This window comes from Scedosporium apiospermum, assembly GCF_000732125.1.
Source record: "Scedosporium apiospermum strain IHEM 14462 chromosome Unknown SEQ_SAPIO_0165, whole genome shotgun sequence".
Taxonomy (NCBI): Eukaryota; Fungi; Ascomycota; class Sordariomycetes; order Microascales; family Microascaceae; genus Scedosporium; species Scedosporium apiospermum.
In genome coordinates this window covers 1,282,194-1,302,347 of record NW_015971866.1, presented here as the reverse complement: position 1 = coordinate 1,302,347, position 20,154 = coordinate 1,282,194, and the positions used below count along the sequence as shown (strand labels likewise).

Below are 20,154 nucleotides of genomic sequence, written 5' to 3'. Positions count from 1 at the left end.
ATGTCCGTCTGTGATGCGAAATAAAGGTGTATCCTGGAGACTAGAAACCGAAGCGGTTAGCGATGGGTGGATCCGTTTCTGGCGCTTTTTGGAACTACACGTCGTCAAGCTCGCCCTTAGGCATTTCTTCGACCAGAGTCTCGTTGTGTCGATTCTTCTTCGTGTCCTTGAATGCTGCGATGGGAAATCTCATGCTGCGCGCATGGCAATCGACAATATGATAGATTCGTGAGTTACTCTCGCCGTTCTCTACGAAATGAAATAAATTGATGCTTCGTCAACCAGGCCAAACCGCCGAGCGCAACAGCAACCGAAGAAAGCTCAAGAAGTGACTCGAGGATGACGAATGGCAAGATGAATTTTACGAATCACTTTTAGATCTATTAAATGAGAGACAGATTAGGAAACTCTCGCACAGTAACTTCTAGTCTCATCCAGGGTCCAAACCTCAGACCTGCTCAACATTTGCAAACCGCCACGAGGTTCTAGAGACAATCAAAACAGCGGCAGGACGAGAGCACAAAGTATACGTGAGTACCAATACTTGACGCATGAGCCCGGGTGAGCACTCGATGGAGCTGTAGTAGATGCCATTAAAGAGCTTATTGACGGCAAACAATGAGGAACAGGGAGATGGCGCCGGTGCGAGCCTGCCCAAAATACAGGGAAGGAGCGTGTGGTTATCAAGTCATCAACAGTTTCATTCAAACGTAGCTGATTGACAAAAATGCTATCAATAGTTGGAATGAATGGATGGATTGATCTGGGATCGTATCACAGGGCACAAGGTCTTTTGAGCAGCCTCACAAGTTACCCCGCTCGTCTGCCTAAATATTCAGGTTCGTGCATATGAATCGATTGATGGTCGCACGAAATATGGGAACACATGCAGATGCAGACCTGCCTGGAGTAAACACAAAGGAGCTTAGCCTTCACATAAACCTTGCCTAGCCCGATAAAATGGAAGTAAGGCGAGAATATTCGTGGTAGCTTTGCCAAATTTTGAGAGAGCCTGCCGGCGCTACTCTGAACCTTCTGGCTGCCTCTTTTTTTTCACCCCTGCGCTCCTTCCCCAGAAATACATAATCGAACTCAGGTAGAAAATAGAAAGCATCGACCAGGGAGATTCATCTTCGCTCCCTCACAAACCTCTGCCTCTGCTACCATGGTTGTTCGCTTCGTCGCCAAACCGCGCAGCGTCTATCAGACATGACCCGTCGAAAATTTAATGCCGACCTGGCGGTCGCTGTCGACCAGCCTGTCAAGCACGTCTCGCACATCAGCAAAGGCGACGATGATGGACAGGTCGATTTCACATACGCAAACGACGCTCTCACCGCACCGCTGCCTATCCGAATGATCGCCCTAGATATCGATGGATACCCAGACTCCTCTGGTTTCCTCGCTTACACCGATTCCGAAGACGTCCCTCAGTCCCTTTTGGACGTCCTCAACGCCCTTCCGGACTCAACCGGAAGCAAATCTGTTCTTGATTCCCTACGCCTGTTGTCAAGGCAACTCACAGCGGCACTTCAGTCCGATACGGCGGGAGAGGAGTTGGGTTCTGACTTGGAAATGACTGATATGGACGCCGACGACGGAGACGAGCATTCCCCTGTGACCTCTGAGGAAGATGAGGAGGATTACGACTACAACTTCGATGACGACGACAACACAACATTTGGGCTTGAATCCACTATGCCTCGCACTTCCTCCGGATCCGGCACGAAGATAACCACTCGACTGGTTGAGGACTTGCGCAAGGCAAAGCAGGCTGGGTTCAAAGTAGGCTTGCTCACGGATCCAGACAATGGAGCCTCTGACGGTCTATTCTCTCTCTCTCTCTCCATCAAAACACTTTGCCTTCCCCAAGAAACACTGGAGGCCTGGGAAATCGAGTCGTCGGACTACCTGGTTCTCCTCTGCAGATTCGATGCGGGATATCCGCCTCTCGACACATTCGCTCAGCTCCCTCCCGGCTCTGACATAGGGATGCATTTCCGATTCGGAGCATGTGCTACCTTCAAACCCTGCTATACCAGCGCGATTTCGGCCTTTCTCTCCAAAGCGTCGACCGACAAGGGCACGACCACAACAATAGACGACGACCGGGACAATCACGCCACTACTTTCCGGCCTTTGTACGTGTCCAACTCCATCGATATGTTCATGCAGAGCGAGTTTGCGACTCTCTTGAAGCTCCGTTTAGATGATCACATTTCATGGGACGCCGCTAAAGAAAAGCTCGATTCCATGAACAAGCTGGCCCACGTCCGTGCCAACAAGAAGTCGCCGAGTGGAAAGGAGAAGAAGAAGAAGAAGGCGAAGCAAAAGAAGTGTGCGGGGGCCGACGACGAGGCTTTAGTATTGGCGTCCGCTCCATCAGTTCTGAATCAAGACTTTGTATTTGAGGATCCCAAAGTCCAGGATCCGATCCCATCACCAGCATCATCACCATCGAGTGAGCGCAGTCTCCCGTTGATCGCAATGCAATTTGCGCTACGCTATTTCGTCAAGAGCACTCAATATTGCATGGTTTGTCATAGGAAATCCTATGAAGACTTCGAGGCCATCAAGCCTTACGTTTGCGACGAGCCCTTGTGTCTCTACCAATATCTATCCCTAGGATTTGGGCCTAGCATCGAGCATGAGATCATACGTCAGCCCTGCGTCGTCGACCTCCTTATCAGTTTCTGTTACGCAGCGTTAGTTGGCAATCGACTGCGTGAATACCCGCAGGGCCTAGGCGTTAAAGTTCCGGTCCTCACCCCTTACTGCCCGCCTAACGTCACCGAAGCGGACAGCTCGGCCTCGCAGCTGCCATATCCAACCCCGAAGCCGAGTTCCTCGGGGAAAGAAGGAGCTCTGCCCAACCTCGCGACCAGCGTCCGCGTACCGGTTCGAGTGCGGATGAGCGAAGGCCAGCTTACGTTTGTCGACCCCAAGGAGCAAAGAGACCTACAACCAGGCGATATGTTCGTCTTAACCAGGCCCATCTCGGTTAAAAAGGGCGACGTGGCTGTGCCGGACGGGCTAGCGTACCACTGCCGCTCCAAAACGCTCGTATTCAACGGAACCCCCAAAACCGTGGATTTCGACTACCTCGCGTCAAGCAATCAGGATCCTCTGGTCTACCTGCCAGCGGCCGTGACGGCAACCACGACTGCGGCTGCACAAGATCTTCCTGATGGTGAAATCTTTGCTGATATGTACCTCTACGAACACGACCTCGATGAATTGCCAGAGCAACAGCAAAGAAAAGTGCTAGCTATGCTTCTGGAGACCCTGCCCCCTGTTCGGGAACTGAGAGATTTACTGCAGGTGTCCGGTTCGACCCTGTCCGGATGTCAAAGAATATCTAGGCCCGCAGCGGTTCTCCTTCGGTGGGTCGTCGCGTCCAACCGGTCCCTGATCGTGCAAATCGACGACCATCCCGGCCTCACCGGGGATGAAGACGGCAGCAATCGGAGTCGAGACAAAGAGAAGTTGGTCGGTCTGGATAAGGGATGGATTCAGTTTCGTTTCTCGCAGGCCTCTCCCGAAAAGGAGCAGCGGTTCAGTCGAGAACTCCAAGCTACGAAATCGGGGCAATCCGCTCACCCGACGATATTCTCCTGGCATGGCAGCGCTCTGGGGAATTGGCATAGCATCATTCGAGTCGGTCTTGACTACAAGGAAACCCTCAACGGCCGTGCATTCGGGAACGGGGTTTATTTCAGTAACCTTTGGTCCACCAGCGCTGGGTACTGTCACTCCTTTAGCGGCTCCGGCTCTGCAAGCTCCTGGCCCAACTCCGCGCTGCGCGTATCGGCTGCCATCAGCCTTTGCGAGATACTGAACCGAAAGAACGATTTCGTATCCGCGAACCCATACTATGTTGTTCCGAACGTTGACTGGATCCAATGCCGCTATCTGATTGTTAAGGTGGCTGACGCCCCCGATAGAAAAGAGGCGCCTGCTCCCTTAGCCTCGAAGATCCCTGGAATCTCCTATGTTTCGCAGCCCGAGGGAAGTCAGGCTATTGGTCCCAAAAACATGAAGGTTGAGATCCCTGTCCAAGCACTCTCTCGCCGGCGGTCCCAAGACCAGAAACTTGGTGTTTCGTCCTCTCAGCCGATTGTCATCGAAGATGGCGACTCAGACGACGAGTCTGATGATCTTGACAAGTTTATACAGCGTCGCGAGGAGTGCCGCCATGGCGCGGAGTCCACCAAGAAGTCTGACGTACCATCGACCTCAACTGCTTCAACCTTGAGAGAGACAGATTTTGTCCCCGGCACACTCGACGTATCCTCACTTCCGAAGCTACCGAACCCTACCTGGGCCGGCGGCAATAGCCGCAAGGTCCTCACGAGAGAGGTGGGCAAGTTACAGAAGATACAATCTCAAACACCCCTCGGCGAGCTCGGATGGTACATCGACTTCGAGAATATCGACAACATGTTTCAATGGATTGTCGAGCTACACAGTTTCGACGCCTCTCTTCCCCTCGCCCAGGATATGAAGACGCAAGGAGTCACCAGCATCGTCCTCGAAATTCGCTTCGGGAGGGAATACCCCCTTTCGCCACCATTCGTCCGCGTAATCCGCCCGCGTTTCCGACCCTTTTCTGAAAGAGGAGGCGGCCACGTCACGGCTGGCGGAGCAATGTGCATGGAGCTGCTCACGAACAGTGGCTGGAGTCCCGCCAACAGCATGGAGAGTGTCCTGATCCAAATCCGGATGGCTCTGTGCAACCTGGAACCGTTTCCGGCCAGACTTGCGAGCTCTGGAAGTTCCCAGGCTGACTACGGAATTTTTGAAGCTATCGAGGCGTATCGGCGTGCGGCTTCGGCCCACGGCTGGCAGATCCCGAAGGACCTGAACGAGACAGCCAACGGCGGATAGACCCCTCGATCAAGAAGTTAGTTAGATGACGTGATGGTAGAATTAAATAATAGACAACGTTCTTCTCTTACCTGTGGAGGTTTTATTGTTCGAGCTTCCCGGTGAGCATGTGACCATGTCATTGACGGTTCGGTGCCCCACGATGGCGTTCATGGATGATTGCGATTTGCCTGCTTGCATTTCAACTGAGTAGTAGACTGAAAGAGATGGCTTGCAGTATTAGGGAGCGAGCATCTCCAAGATGTCCCAGTATTAGGACGGAGCAATACGCGCAGATCAGACGACGGACTGCTAACATCTGTTCTAGTCTGTGTTTTCGTCTCGAGTTGTCCCTGGTCAAAGTAACAAAATGTCTTTCAAATTACTCAGGTGAGAGATTGCAACACCTCTGTAACGAGAAGAATAAAGTCGTAACGCCTCCTTCCCCATATCCTCATGATAATACTCTGCTACATTATACATGTGATCAACCAATAAACCCTGTATCTAGCGACTCGAGCCTCCTTCATCCCCGTAATAGGTATCCGAATTGACACTCTACCAGATTATGTCCTGACTCTTCCTACTCGGGCACTCGTATGTGTTCAAGAAAGCGCGAGACAGGCAATTTCCATCCATCTTCGAATTTTCTCATGACATTGCAGAGGCTATCAACAAGCGCCCTTGCTACCTCGGCAGAAGTAAAGTGCGAGTTGGTCTGGAGCTTGATATGCAGATGACCGCCTTTCGGGTGCGATATTAAGCTTAGGCCCGCATTCGCCACGCGGTAATTGTCGAAGAATTGCATTCTGCAGGTCGTTCCGCCGAAATCGAACTCGGGATGCTCGTCAATGTTGGCATGATGAAGTACGCAGTCAAAGTCCGAGTCAGCCGGCCAGTCGGTGCAATGCTCCAAGATATCGTCGAATCCGAGGGAATCTGCTTCTCCCATTTCGGTAAACTGTTTTTGGAGCGATTCTAGCAACTCGATTGGAGTAACAGATGGCGAGAGCTTAGCACGTACTGGGATGATCGTGAGACATGGTCCAACCACGGTATCGATCCCCTGCATCGCGGAGTTCCGGCCGGTTACTACGTGCCCGTAGGCAAGGTCCTGAAGACCCGTGACTTGGCATAGAATCAGAGCCCATGCTACATTGACCAACATGGCGGGCGTAGTTGAACCGGGGAGATGGGGCAAGGCCACTTCGGCTTCAGCTGCAATTGGTTGAAGTCCCAACACTCCCTCAACTGCGAGAGCCTGAAGCCCTGACACTGGCCCAGTTGCCTTGGGGTTTAGCTGAGCCGATACAGGACTTCCAGCGTTATGAGGGAGTTTGTGCCGTATACTGGCTAGAGATGAACCCTCTAGTGCATTCTTCCAGTATGCGATGGATTCTGATCGTCGACTCTGCGCGTACGAAAGGAAAGTTGAGAACTCGGTTCGGATCTGGATCGACTTCCCCAAATACTCGTCGAGAATCGACTGCAGTATGAAGGGGAGAGAAATGCCATCATACTGGGCATGTGACAACCGAACAATCAATCGTGTCGCCTGTCCTCCACAGTGCCGAACCAGGGCGAAGAGGACTGGGGGTGCACTAGGCTGAGAGTTTTCCCAGTCTTGTCGACAAAACAAATCTGTTGCGTCATCAAGGTAATCATCGACATCCCGTATGACGAGCGGTGGCTCAAGGTGATTTGGCACAACTTGCCAGTATCGTCCGAGAAGGTTGAGGAAACTTGCACGCAGCATCGGATACTTTTCTAGTATCAAGGCACAACTAGTCTGGAAGCGTGAAACGTCGATGTTGGCCGCAAGATCGAGATAAAAGTAATGAGTGACTCTTCGAACAGTTTCTGATTGTCGGATGTACAGCTTCTGCATTGATGTCAGAGGGAGGATGTCCGCGACGTCCGTTGATCGAATGTTTAAGTCAAGATTGTCGAGCTCTGACAGAAGAGCAAGTTTAGTATCCGGATCCACAAGGGGAGCGTTCTCAGGTGCTTGGATAACCAGTTTGAATTCGGTTGTCTGCTGGCGAACCAATTCTTCAAGAGTGTTGCTGCGGAAGAGATCCGCCACGGTGAGTTGCATACCGGCTTTTCGCGCCTCGTTCACAACCTTCATGGCAGTGATAGAGTGGCCTCCGAGCCTGAAGAAGTTGTCATCTAGGCCGATGGTGGACGGCTCTATCTGGAGGACTTGGCCCCAGATCTGTTGCATAGCCTTTCCAACATCGCTAGTTGGCTGCCGGATGGATCTAACCAGTTTGGGCTTCGACGGGGCGTTTCGTAAGAGCACCACTCGGTCGACTTTGCCATTAGAATTGACAGGCATCCGATCCAAAATCGTGATTGTCTGAGGAATCATGTATGATGGAAGGTAGGCGTGCATGTGGTCATCGAGTTCTCTACCAAGTCCCCGATGCCTGGCACCAACCTTCTCCGAGCTTCGTAACGTTACGAAAGCGAGGATTCGAGTATCGAACGCGTCGCTTTCGTCAGCCAAGGCAACAGCATCATCGACCAAGTCATGGCTGCAAAGAATGTGTTCAATCTCGCCCAGTTCGACGCGCTGACCACGGATCTTCACTTGAAAATCTATTCTCCCAAAGAACTCGAGTTGACCATCGGTTGGTCGCCACCGCACTCGATCGCCGGTTCGATATGCTCTGACCATTGTGCCTCCGATGTCCACCTCGACGAACCGATCAATATTACGTCTGGCATCTGTGTATCCCCTTGCTAGTCCGTCGCCTGTGACGACGAGCTCTCCAACTACGCCCAGTGGGACGAGACGCATTTTCTCATCCATGACATATGCCCCGGAATTGCTGATCGGTCGTCCAATCGGGACGCCATTGGGGAACATGTCCTCTTCCTCGAAGCTGTAGATGGTGCTCAGCCCTGTGTTTTCTGTCGGGCCATACACATTGAACATTTGGCCCCTGATGGTGCTTTGAACGGCTAGCCGGATCTCAGGATCGAATCGTTCACCTCCGATGAGGAGGACATCTACCGTGCGAAGTATCGAGGGTCTCTCCTGGATTGATTGTTTCAAAAGGGCAGGGGTAATGAAGACCCATCGAATCTCCTCCTGCTCGAAAACGGCATGGAGCGCAGTTGGTTCGAGTACAACGTTATCGTCTATGCAAACTAGCGTTAAGCCATTGAGAAGTGCGGTATAAACCTCCAGTGTCGTGGCGTCAAAAGCAATGTTCGAAAAATGGCTTACTGTTCCAGTCGATGGCAGGTTCTTTGTGACATTGCTATTTTTCACAAGCCGTATGACGGCTCGATGCTCGACCATGACACCTTTCGGTTCGCCAGTAGACCCCGAGGTGCAGACGACGTACGCAAGGCTGGAGGCTGATGGTGCTATGGATGCGGCCATCTCCAAATTGTCGTTTACAGAGTGGGCGGGATTCTCGAGACACTCTCTGATTCGGATATAAATAGCGTTGCCCAATGAAGACATAGGCCCATGTACGTCATATCCGAGCAAAACCAGCCTCTGACCTGGAATAGATGAGAGAATGACACTCAGTCGCTCGGGCGGGGTGTTGGTGTTTAGCGGCAGATATGCGAGCCCAGCCTTGAGGATTCCCAGGAATGCGATGATGGTCTCGCATGATCGATTTGCCATGACGGCAATCACAGACTCGGCAGGCAAAGCACGCTTCTTGAGCCACGCAGAAAGCGTGTCCGATTTCTGATCCAGCTCAGCATAGGTCAATCTAGCGGAAGAGTCCTTCACAGCTACCGTATCCGACCGAGATGCAACCTGTTCTTTGAAAATACTAATAATGGTCGAATCCCTGGGATAGCTTGTTCGATTTATCTCAAGCAGCCCCAGGGTCTCGAGCTCAGCCTTGCTTGTGTCAGCCAATAGAGGAAAGGACGCTATTGAAGATTTGGGGTCCTCTAGGACCTGCGATAACAAGGTTTCGAAGATTGATATGATACCAGTCACAGACTCGGGGATATAAAGGTCAGTCGAGAAGACTACACTGACTTGCATAGATTCCGCCTCCTCAAAGACGTGGAACTCGAGATCAAATCGTGAGCCAGGCGACACGTCCAGTAATTGTGATTCTACGCCCTCCAGGGTAAACTCGGCGTATGTCTCCCGAGAGTGCAGGGCGAAGATTGTCTGAACGATCGGGTGACGTGATAAATCTCTGCCTCGGCGAAGCTGAGAGACGATTCTCTCAAACGGGACATCTTGGTTGTCGAAGGATGCTGTTACGGTCTTCTGGACGTGGCGCACCAAGTCCTCGAACGACTCGTTTCCAACCTCGATCCGAAGGCACTGAACATTGACAAAGAATCCAATGATGTCTCTTAGCTCCCATCGGTCTCGGTTCGCGTTTGCGGTGCCAAGCGTAGCATCTTCTACTCCAGTCTGGCGGTAGTGCGTTGCGCGGAACACTGCGAGGAGGACGATAAAAGGCGTCACTTCGTGTTCCTTGCAAAACTTGTGCAAACCCTGGAACAATGTGCCTTCGATCTTGAAACCACGATGGCCAGCTTCACCGGAGAGCGTGGCCGGCCGCGGTTTGTCACAGAGGAATTCCAGTGGTCGGCTCGTCTGTAGTTGATCAACCCAATAATCCAGTTGGAGCGCGTATTCATCTTCTCGGACGCCTTCCTTTTGCCAGGCAGAGTAATCTTTGTATTGGATCGGGAGGGGTTCCACTTGAGACAGGGGATCCAATCCCTTAATCGCGGCAGAGTAAAAAGCGGCAAGCTCTCGGCGGAGGACGTTGATAGACCATCCGTCGGTGATGATGTGATGCATAACGATAGAGAGTACGTGATCGTCTTTTCCCAACCGATATACTGAGACCCTCCACCCCGGCTCTGCTGAGAGATCGAATGGTGTGGCCTGGTCCGCTTCCAGCACTCCCTGTAGGATCTGTTCATCCCCAGAGGAAAGTTCAGTTACCCGGAGATCCCAAGCAACAAATGGCCGGACATTTTGCAAATGGACGTCGTCTCGGGATTCAAATGTTGTACGCAGGGTTTCGTGCCGGTTCTCTATAGCTTGGAGGGCTCTACCGAGAGCAGCCAGATCAAGAGGTCCACGGAACCGAATTGCAAAAGGTAGATGGTACCAGGTAAGGCCAGGGTAGAGCCTGTCCATGAACCAAAGCCGGCGCTGAGCAAAGGACTGCTCTACGGGGCCGGCATGAGTCGTCCTAGGAATGACCCCAGAGGCCCCACGCGGCAGCAGCAGATCGTGTCTAGCGGCATCCCGAAGCCTGGGATGGCGGAAGAGATCGGCAACGGTCAATTCAACCCCGAGTTTACGGACTTCCCCAACAACCTTCATTGCGGCTATTGAGTCACCCCCAAGGCGGAAGAAGCTATCATCTCGACCGATGAGACTTGGCTGGATGCCTAGGATTTGGGCCCATATCTTTTGTAGCTGCTGCTCTGCGAGTGTAACTGGCTGCAGCTTTGGTCCGCGGCTGGTCGTTCGGATCTTGGTCAACTCTTCTACCGTGAATGATGAACCGAGCTTCCTCAATAGTTTGCGGTTCAACTTTCCAGTAGGCGTCAAAGGAAACTTTCCCACACGGAAAAAGGCACTTGGCAGCATGACGGCGGGTAACTGCTCACTAAGCTTTTCTTCTACTTCGAGAGGGACAGAAAAGGGGTTAGCTTTCAGGTTCTCCGGACCAACAATTGGCTCTGGGGTGCCCTTTGATTGTATGAAAGCGGCTAAAATGGCGCCGGACGCATCTCCCAGTGGTTCAATAACTTCCACGGCGACTTGCTCGGCATCTGGCATCTGCTGCTGAACCCATCGCTCTACCTCTCCAAGTTCGATTCGTTGCCCTCGAAGTTTAACTTGTGCATCCTTTCGTCCAACGAACACCAGGCGTCCGTCTCCGCTATATCGGACCAAGTCTCCGGTTTTATACAATCTTCCTTGGCGGCCTGGCCGACCTGGCGCTCCTCGAAGTAGCCATTGGGGATCCTCGATAAAGGATGCCGTTGTCTTTGCAGGGTCGTTGAGATAACCTTGTCCCACGAGGGGCCCCTCCAGGAGAAGTTCACCGGTGCAGCCAACAGGCACGAGTCGATGGTGGTCGTCAGGATCCACAATCCAGGTGGTTGATCCAAAGCCTAATCCAATCAACGTGGCTTCCTCAGGAGTAGATGGGTCACTGTTGATTGTGCTGATGTGACATTCGGCAGGGCCATAGGCATTTACGACGCGCACCTTGCCCCACCAACGCGAAGAGTCTTCCGATGTGACAGCCTCTCCAGCTAGGATCAAGGTCTTGAGTTCAGGAACTGTAGCGGGATCTATTAAACGTGCGACTGTAGGTGTCAGATCTACCAGTGTCACTCGCATGGTTGCCATGGTTTTTGCAACGTTGTCTCGGCGATCTGATTCGGATGGAATACAGATACAACCACCTGTGACGAGCGTGGCAAAAACGTTGTGGACTGCGATATCAAACGCATAAGATGCAAAGTCAAAGACGCGGGAGTCCTCCGAGAAGCCGAGAGCCTGGGATTGATAGTGCAATCCAGAAGCGAAATTGGCGTGCGATAGTTTGGCTCCCTTGGGCGCACCAGTGCTACCAGAGGTGAAAACGACGAACATGGTGGTCGAAGAAGGTTGTTGGGCCCCCTGTCGCTCGTGAGTAGTGCCAGAATGATGTCGTAGCTGATTGAGAGATGGCCCAACCTTGACTACTGCCCTGCAGAGCCGCGAGCTCAAATCAGCGTTCATATGAGAAGACAGAATCAAATTGGGCTCGATCTGACTCGTAATTGTCTTGAGTCTTTGCTCTGGGAGCGTTGAGTCGAGCAACACAAAGGCGCCACCTGCCTTCAGTACGGCAAGCATAGCGACGGGCGTCCACATCGATTTCTCAAAACACAGCGGCACCAAAACGTTGGCCCGGACACCAGCTGCGGTAAGCTGAACTGCTAGCGCACTTGCCAACGAGTTCAGTTCCTGGTAACTCAGCGAACCGTCCCAGGCATGGATAGCAGTGGCATTAGGTCTCCTTTCGACTTGCTCCTCAACCATCTCATGGACTAGTTTGTCAACTGAGATAGGTAAAGAACAGTTCCAATCCCAAATGATGTCAAGGTCTTGGTGGGTGACGGCTTGGATTTCTGAGATGGTTCGGCCAAGGTTGGAGCCGTCGCCGAGCTCATTCAAGGCATGTCCAAGTTGTCGCAGAAATTTTTGTACAACCCATGGCTCAAGAATCCTTGGGTCAAAGTTCATGTTTACCGCGAGTTCTTCGGGCCCAAGTCGTCCTTGAATCATAAGAGCGTATGGGTTGAACCATTGCGACTGCTCTTGCATCTTCCATATCCCGAGATCTGGGTCTGGCTCCTCAGTCTTGCTTGGCGGCTGGATCACGAGCAATGTCTGGAACGTGCAAGCAGCCTGCGCCTCCGGGGAGAGCTTCGAGATGTGATGGAGACCAGTTTGCTCGTATGGGATTATTTCAGTCGCTTGTCGCTGAACAGCCTTGAGGTAATCCGATATTGTCTGGCCGGGGTCAAATGTGATGCGGAATGGAACCGTTGCGAAGGTAGGTGCTGGCATCTTGTCAAGTCCAGGAACGGGAGCATTTCTTCCAGAGACAGTGGTACCGAACACAATATCCGTAGAACCAGTCATCTGACGTACGGCTAGAGCCCAGGCTGCGTTGATCAAGGCTGACGGCATAACGTCAATGGGCAGTCTGGGTGGCATAGATAGTCGAGCACAAATCGTTTCGGTGGATAGCGGTTGGCCAATGGAAGCAGGGAGAGTAGGGAATGGTGCGGAGTCATAGTTATCCAGGGTAGATCGCCAGAAGGCGTCGGCTTGGCTCTTGTCTAGCCCCTGGACATACTTGATAAACGATTGGAACGGGGCTCCAGAGTTATGAGACTTGCCGCGGTATGCCTGGCTGAGAGTATCCGTCATGAGAGGAAACGACCATCCGTCGTATAGTGCATGATGTATTGTCCATACAAACCATTTGGGTCGGCCTTCTGCGCTTTCACTGACGAGTGCGAAACGTACAAGTGAACCGGGTGGTCCAACTGGCCGTCTTCTATCTGCATGGAGATATTCATCAAGCCCGGTAGCCTGAAGCCATTGAATATGTTCACGAAGGACGGTTTGTATTAAACCGAACTGCTTATGCTGGAGGATTCGTGTGCGTAGGACAGGTGTCGCAAGGACTGTCTCCTCCAGGGCTCTCTTGAAGGCAGAGATTTTCACCGTGGGTTCTAATTCGAGAATGGCTTGCATCATATAATCGCCGGGTCTCTTTGAAGCAAGCGAAATCAGACCTTCTTGTAGTGGAGTGCAAGGATAAGCGTCTTCAATCATGGTTTTCTCGAGCCCATACTGACTTGACAACTCTCGAACAAGTTTATCGACATCCAAGCCTTCTCCGAAAAGGGTGAATGGCGCAATTTGTTCTACGAGTGCTTCCGTGACCCGATACTCGCAGCAAGTAACGAGCTTTCGTATCGTACGGCATCGTAAAATATCAGCCACGGACATCTGGATGCCCTCTTTAGAGGCTGCAGCTGCGACTCCGATAGCTGCAATTGAATCACCGCCGAGGCGGTGGAAACTATCATCCAACCCAATGTCTTCACATGGAATCTTTAAGATCTGGGACCAAATCCTTTGAATACCAAGCTCCATATCGGATTGCGGCCGTTCCTTACATTCCTGGTTTTCTATGCCCTCCCTAGAGAGCTCCTGAGAACTGAAGGAGCTACCAATCTCGCGTATCTTCTTTCGAAATAGCTTCCCTGTGGTGGTCAGAGGCAGCTCGTTCATAACGAAAAAGACCCGCGGAACCATGTAGCCTGGCAAAGATGCCTCCAGACGCTCCTCAATGATAGGAGGGACCGAGTATATCCGAGCCGTACCAGATGCCGAGTCACCACTTGGTGTGGTTTCCTCGCCCATCTTCAAGAAGGCCGCAAGCATCGGACCGGATCGCCCGCCACGTGGTGTGATAACCTCGACGACAACTTGAATTGCTTCTGGTAGAGCTTCCTGGACCCGTAGTTCGATCTCGCCAAGTTCTGCTCGTTGGCCCCGAATTTTGACCTGCGTGTCCTTCCTCCCCATGAATATTAGGCCTCCTTTTTGGTTGTATTGGACAAGGTCACCAGTCTTGTACAATCTCCCGCGGCGACCTGGTACTCCAGGATTGCCCTGCTGTCCAGGGTTACCGTTGACAAGCCAAACAGGATCTTCGATGTAGCTCGCCGCATTTGCCTTTGGATTATCCAGATAGCCCTGGCCCACAAGAGGTCCTTCTAGGACGAGTTCGCCGATACAACCAGGCGGTAAAAGTCGATGATGATTATTGGGATCTACAACCCAGGTGACCTGGCCGGCGCCTCGGCCAATACTTAGAGCTTCTTCGGGGCTAGAGGCATCGTTGTTGAGTATGCTAGCCGGCGTGCATTCGGAAGGACCATACGCATTGAGTATGCGAACCTTCCCCCACCAGGGTTTGAGGTCATTGATTGTGGAAGCCTCACCGCCGAACACGATTGTCTTAAGATCGGGGACCAGTTCCGGGGAGACTAAAGCCGAACCAGATGGTGGCATGAGAACCCAGTTCGCCTTGAGATTTCGCATCTCCTTGGCCAGGTCGCTCTTTTCATCGGTCGGTACACATAAACAGCCTCCTACGCTTAGTGTGTGAAAGGCATTGATTATAGCGGCGTCGAAGATGTAAGGGGACAAATCGTAGACTCTCGACGTCTCATCTAAGCCGAAGGTTTTCGCCTGGTGCACTAGGGCCGAGGCCAGGTTTTGGTGACCGATGACGGCACATTTCGGTTTCCCCGTACTGCCGGATGTGAAGATGGTGTACACGCCTGAGGCGGGGTCGACTTGAGGCAGGCTTTGTGGGGGAGTGTTGTGAAGGTCGGTGAAGAAGCTCGAACCCACCGTAATGACTCTATCGCAGAGTCTTGAGCTAAGGTCTTGTTGCAGCGGGGAGGATAGAATGATGTTGGCATTGACTTGCTGCATCATTGCCTGTAGACGGTCTTCGGGCAAGTTCGGGCCAAGCATCACTAGACACGCCCCAGCCTTCATCACCCCGAGCATAGTTACAGCCGCCCACTTTGACTTCTCGAGACATATTGGGACAAATTGCCCAGGATGGACTCCTGCATCGATGAGATAGCGGGCTAGTTTAGAGGAAAGACCGGCCAACTCGCTGTAGGTGAAGTCGCCATCCCAAGCATGAATTGCTAGTGCATCAGGGTGGGCCATTGCCCGCTCTTCCACAAGCTCATGAACACATTTACGGATAGTCTGTGGGACATTCTTATTCCATTTCCAAATCCACTCCAGATCACGCGTGGTGACGACGTCGATGTCACCAATGGTCCTCTGAGGAGCTGAAGTGACGGCATAATCGAATTGTTGGAGGATAAATTCTAACCGCGCCAGAAGATCGTGTACGACTGGGGCCTGGATCGCTTGGGAGTCAAATCTAGCCGTGACGGTGATCTCGTGGTGGTGGTCAGCATGGACTTCGAGAACCAATGCGGGTACGTCGAACCATTCAACCTCGTCGTCGTCGTCCAGGTCATCGATAATAGGAGGAATACTGCTTGGGCGTCCCTGTTGCACGACTAATATGGTCTGGAACTGGCAGGCCTGGTGGCTCTCGGGCGATAGCTTAGCAATTCGTGAAACTCCCATCTGCTCGAAAGGGATCATCTCCGCGCCGCGTTGTTGGACCTCCTCGAGGTATTCCACGACAGGCTGATCTTGTTTCAGGAGTACTCGGAAGGGGATGGTGGCGAACGTGGGACCGGCCATATCCTCAATGCCAGCAACGGGTGCGCTTCTGCCAGAAACGGTAATGCCAAAGACGACATCATTCGAATTCGTCATGTTTCCAGCTAGCAAACCCCACGCAGCGCGAATGAGTGTTGAATACGTGATGTTGTAGCGATGGCTTTGGAAAGCTGGAAGTGTCCAGGTGACTTGTTCTAGCATAGCTTCCCCCTTGGAGGGTGGCAGGGCAGGATATTGAACACACTCGCAGTCTGCAAGGGTGTCCCTCCAAAACCTCTCCATCTGACTGATATCCAGGTTCTTACAGTATGCGATGAATTCTGAATAGGGTGCTTTTTTATCCAGAGGTCCTCCTCGATATGCTATGCTGAGCGCATCCGCGATGAGGTTCATCGCCCAGCCGTCGTAAAGGGCGTGATGAATTGTCCACACAAACCATTTATATTGGCCGTCTTCTCCCTTGACAAGGCCGTAGTGTACGAAGGGATCTCCAAGACCCATTTGTCGTTGCCTGTCGGCCTTGAGATACTCGTCGAGGTCTGTGGCTTCCGCCCATTCTATCTGCTCGTCCATAACAACTTGCATGAGATCCTCCTTTCCAGCATGCACGAAGCGAGTCCGTAAAAGCTCATTTGTCTGAGCGACTTCTTCCCATGCCCGTCGAAACAGTTCAATATCGAGATGAGAAATGTCTATTATCCTTTGCATGACAGAGGAGCCATGATGCTGAAGGGAGAGAGAAACAAGTCCCTCTTGCAGTGGCGTACACGGATAGGCGTCCTGGATGGATGCTGGATCCAGAGCATAGGCACTAACAAGCCCATCGATAGTTGAGTTGTTGTCGAGAAGTGAAAAGGGGGCTACTTCCTGCAGTGAATCTTCGTTATCTTCACAGAAGGAGGCCTCGGCAGCTACGTCTTTCAACTTGGGGCGTCGGAGGATTTTGGCAACGGATAGACAAATTCCGCCTTCACGAGCCTCTTGCACAACCCTCATTGCTGCGATAGAGTCGCCACCGAGGTGAAAAAAGCTGTCATCCGAACCAATCCTAGCACTGTCGACGCCGAGCACTTGGCTCCAGATACCCTGTATCTGTAGTTCCAATCCCGATGTCGGCTGCTGTTTGGGACCATGCCCTCCATCGGCCAGGCGTGCGGAGAACGCGGCTCCAAGTTCCCTCAGCTCCTTCCGATTCAACTTTCCAGTATATGTCTTTGGCATCTCTCGAATGGAAAAGAAGAAGGTCGGGATCATGAAGCCTGGGAGGTGCTCGGCAAGGTTTCTTTCAATTTCCGGGGTGGCCTGATATAATTGCAAAGCTTCGGTCTGAACTGTGTGTCTAGAAAAGAGCAGGAAGGCCGCGAGGACTTTCGGTGAATTATTTGGTCCAGCGACGGTTATGACCTCGGCGGCTACTTGCACCACTTCTGGTATGCACTGCAAAAGTCGGTGCTCGACCTCGCCGAGTTCGACTCGCTGGCCGCGAATCTTGACCATCGTGTCTTTTCGTCCGATTATTCTCAGATTTCCATCGGCCTCGTACTGAACGAGGTCCCCTGTCCTGTAAAGTCTCCCGCGCCTCCCAGGACGGCCTGGCGCACCCCGAACCAACCAAGCAGGATCCTCTATGAATGCTTCAGTCGTCTTTGCTGGATTGTTTAGGTAGCCTTTGCCAACGACCGGGCCTTCGAGGACAAGCTCGCCGATGCAACCGGGCGGAACTAACAACTGATAGTTGTCCGGATCCACGACCCAGGTGACTGCACCGACTCCCTTGCCGATGGCAGTGACTTGGGTGGGACAGGACGAATGACGACCGACTGTACTTATTGGAGTGCACTCGCAAGGGCCGTAGGTGTTGATGACACGAACATTGTAATCCAACCAACGTGAGGCATCTTGGACACGCACAGCCTCCCCGAGGAACATGATGGCTTCTACACCAGGAACCTGGCTAGGCTTGAGGAGCTCGGCAGCGGAAGTGGTCAGTGTTAAGGTGTTCACTTGGAGATCGCGTATGCTGCCAGCCAGATTATCCTTCCTGTCTGCGTCACTAGGAATGCAAAGGCACCCCCCGCAGGCGAAGCTTGTAAAGATATTGCAGATAGATAGGTCGAAGCTGTAGGCGGAGAAGTCGTAAATCCTTGAGGCGCTGGTTAATCCTATAGCTTTGGCCTGATGATGAAGAGCAGAGAAGAGGTTTTTGTGACTTATTGATGCCCCTTTCGGCACACCCGTACTGCCCGATGTAAAAATAACGTATGCCGTGGCAGATGGGTCCGGATTGCCTGGACGTGGCAAGGGTTGTACCATAGCCGCTTTCTGAACTGGCGACTGATATTCAGAAAAGAACCCGTCGTCGATGGCGATTACTTGATCGCAGAGAGCCAATCCAGATGTATAATTGCCGCGAGAAGTTATTGCAAACTTTGCCTCCACTTGGCCGACGATGCTGCGCAAGCGCTGCTCAGGCATCGCAGGATCAAGCATCACAAACGCACCACCGGCTTTAAGAACACCGAATATCGACACGGGAACCCATTTGGACTTTTCAAAATATAGCGGCACAACAGTCTCCGGACACCGCAAAAATCCAGATTGAAGAAGTTGGCTTGCGAGGTAGTTACTCAGGCGATCGAGCTCGGCGTAGGTCATTTGGCCGTCCCAAGCGCAAATAGCGGCAGAAGTAGGCTGAAGCCGCGCCTTTTCCTCAAGTATCTCATAGACACACTTGTTGATTGTCTCGGGCACTACTGTGTTCCAGGCCCACAGCCTATCGAGGTCGTAGTCCGTGGTGATACCAATCTCTGACAAGAGCTGGCTGTCTGACGCCATGGAAAGTTGATGCACGATGAGGGAGAACCTCTCCAAAAGACTCTTGACTTCCTTTGGACCAATTACTCCGGCGTCGTAGATGGCCGTAACCATCAGTTGGTGATCCAGGCGTTGAATATCGAGGACAAGGGAGTAGCCAGTAATAGAATGTGGACAGTGCTTCGTCTCCAGTTGCGTCTCAGATGGCTCACAAACGGTGGTTGCAGCCAAAAACGGCGTCAAAAGAAGGGTCTGAAATGCGCATGCCTGCTTCGTCTCAGGAGAGATGTCGGCGATTCGTTGCAACCCCTGGGAAAAAGGAGACATGTCGATGACTTGCTGATGAACACGCTTTAAAAAGCACGCCACAGAAGCGTTACCGTCTAATATCAGACGTAATGGGGATATTGTGGCGGCCTCCCCTGCCTTGTCGACGGCCGTGTAACCCCCTCTGCCTTCATCATGGGCGGCGCCGCTGGGTAGATTGATCCCAAATACGACGTCCTTTGTATTGGTCATCCGGGCTGTCAGAAGAGCCCAAGCAGCACGAAGCAATGTTGTTGTCTCAAATTCAGATGGCTCAAGTTGAATAGGATGAGGTATAAGGTGCTGTTGTAGAGTGGTATTTGCAACTGGTTTATTTGTAGTGACTGGAAGGGGTGGAAATGGGACGCATTCGCAGTCGACAAGGGCTCGTTCCCAGTATCTTGCAAGCTCTTGCTCGGGAGCACTAACGATGGTGCAACTCTCGGATCGTGCATTGAATCCATCATCACTGGACGGGCTCGAAACGGAGACGATAGAGACGTTAACCTCTACTTTTTCCAGCTTCCCGTTTTCCTCTGGACTGGGCAGGATAGATAACATTTCAGTAGGCCCATACATCTAACCCAACATCATCGCTTAGTTTCGACGCTTTTTCAAAACGGAGTTTTTCTTTGAAAACACTTACATTGAGCAATTATTGGCAGTGTGGACAGGCGCAGGCTTTCTTAAAAGTGGAAGTCTTACGTGGACTGATGATAGAATAGAATCCTCTTTAACTACTGCAATCCAAACAAGAAAATGCGTCCAAGGACCTCGGTAGTCGCTCTTTGCTGCGAAGGACACTGCATGCTACGAGTCATAATCCACAGGGTGAGGAAAACGTCGAGATCGATCTGAGTATATTTATAACTTGGACCTCTAAAACACCTTCGTGCTTAAGCGATCTTGGCCTACCATTACGTACAGGAGAGAAGCGGCCCAGTGGCTAGGCGAGGACACTCCGACCGTAGAGATGGATTCGCGAGTTTGTTGAGAGCCTGAAAGGGCGATTGGGATCAGCATCACTAGACGCTTCAGTACTCTGCATCTCTCAGACACCATTTCTGGCGATCCTCAACGACGAAGCATTAAATAGAGCAAGAGCAGAGTCCTTTGTAGTTGCATGATCCTTGCGCGAGTCACCAAGGGAAAGGGGGCCAATACGAGCGGCAGCGTTGAAAGATCTAGACCAGAGACATCAATTTGAGGGCCGTACCTCGGACAATGTCTCAGGTCTAGTCACTTGCAGATCCTTCCGGTTGGAACAAGGTGGATGTTGAAAAAGCAAATGAGCTCAAAAAGGCGGTTTGATTTACAACGGCTTCCAGCCACGGACTCAGAGTTCG

General features: G+C 52.1%; 1 protein-coding gene and 1 pseudogene across 1 annotated transcript; one reads left to right on the top strand and one right to left on the bottom strand.

Moving 5' to 3' along the window:
• Window positions 1–1,209: 1,209 nt before the first annotated feature.
• Window positions 1,210–4,887, top strand: SAPIO_CDS10512 (annotated as a pseudogene; the record flags this gene model as incomplete).
• Window positions 4,888–5,449: 562 nt separating this feature from the next.
• Window positions 5,450–18,829, bottom strand: SAPIO_CDS10511 (uncharacterized protein; the record flags this gene model as incomplete). Its single annotated transcript, XM_016784092.1, has 2 exons — window positions 5,450–5,827; window positions 5,891–18,829. The coding sequence occupies 2 exons, from the start codon at window positions 18,827–18,829 to the stop codon at window positions 5,450–5,452; spliced, it is 13,317 nt and encodes a 4,438-aa protein (XP_016638918.1).
• Window positions 18,830–20,154: the final 1,325 nt, after the last annotated feature.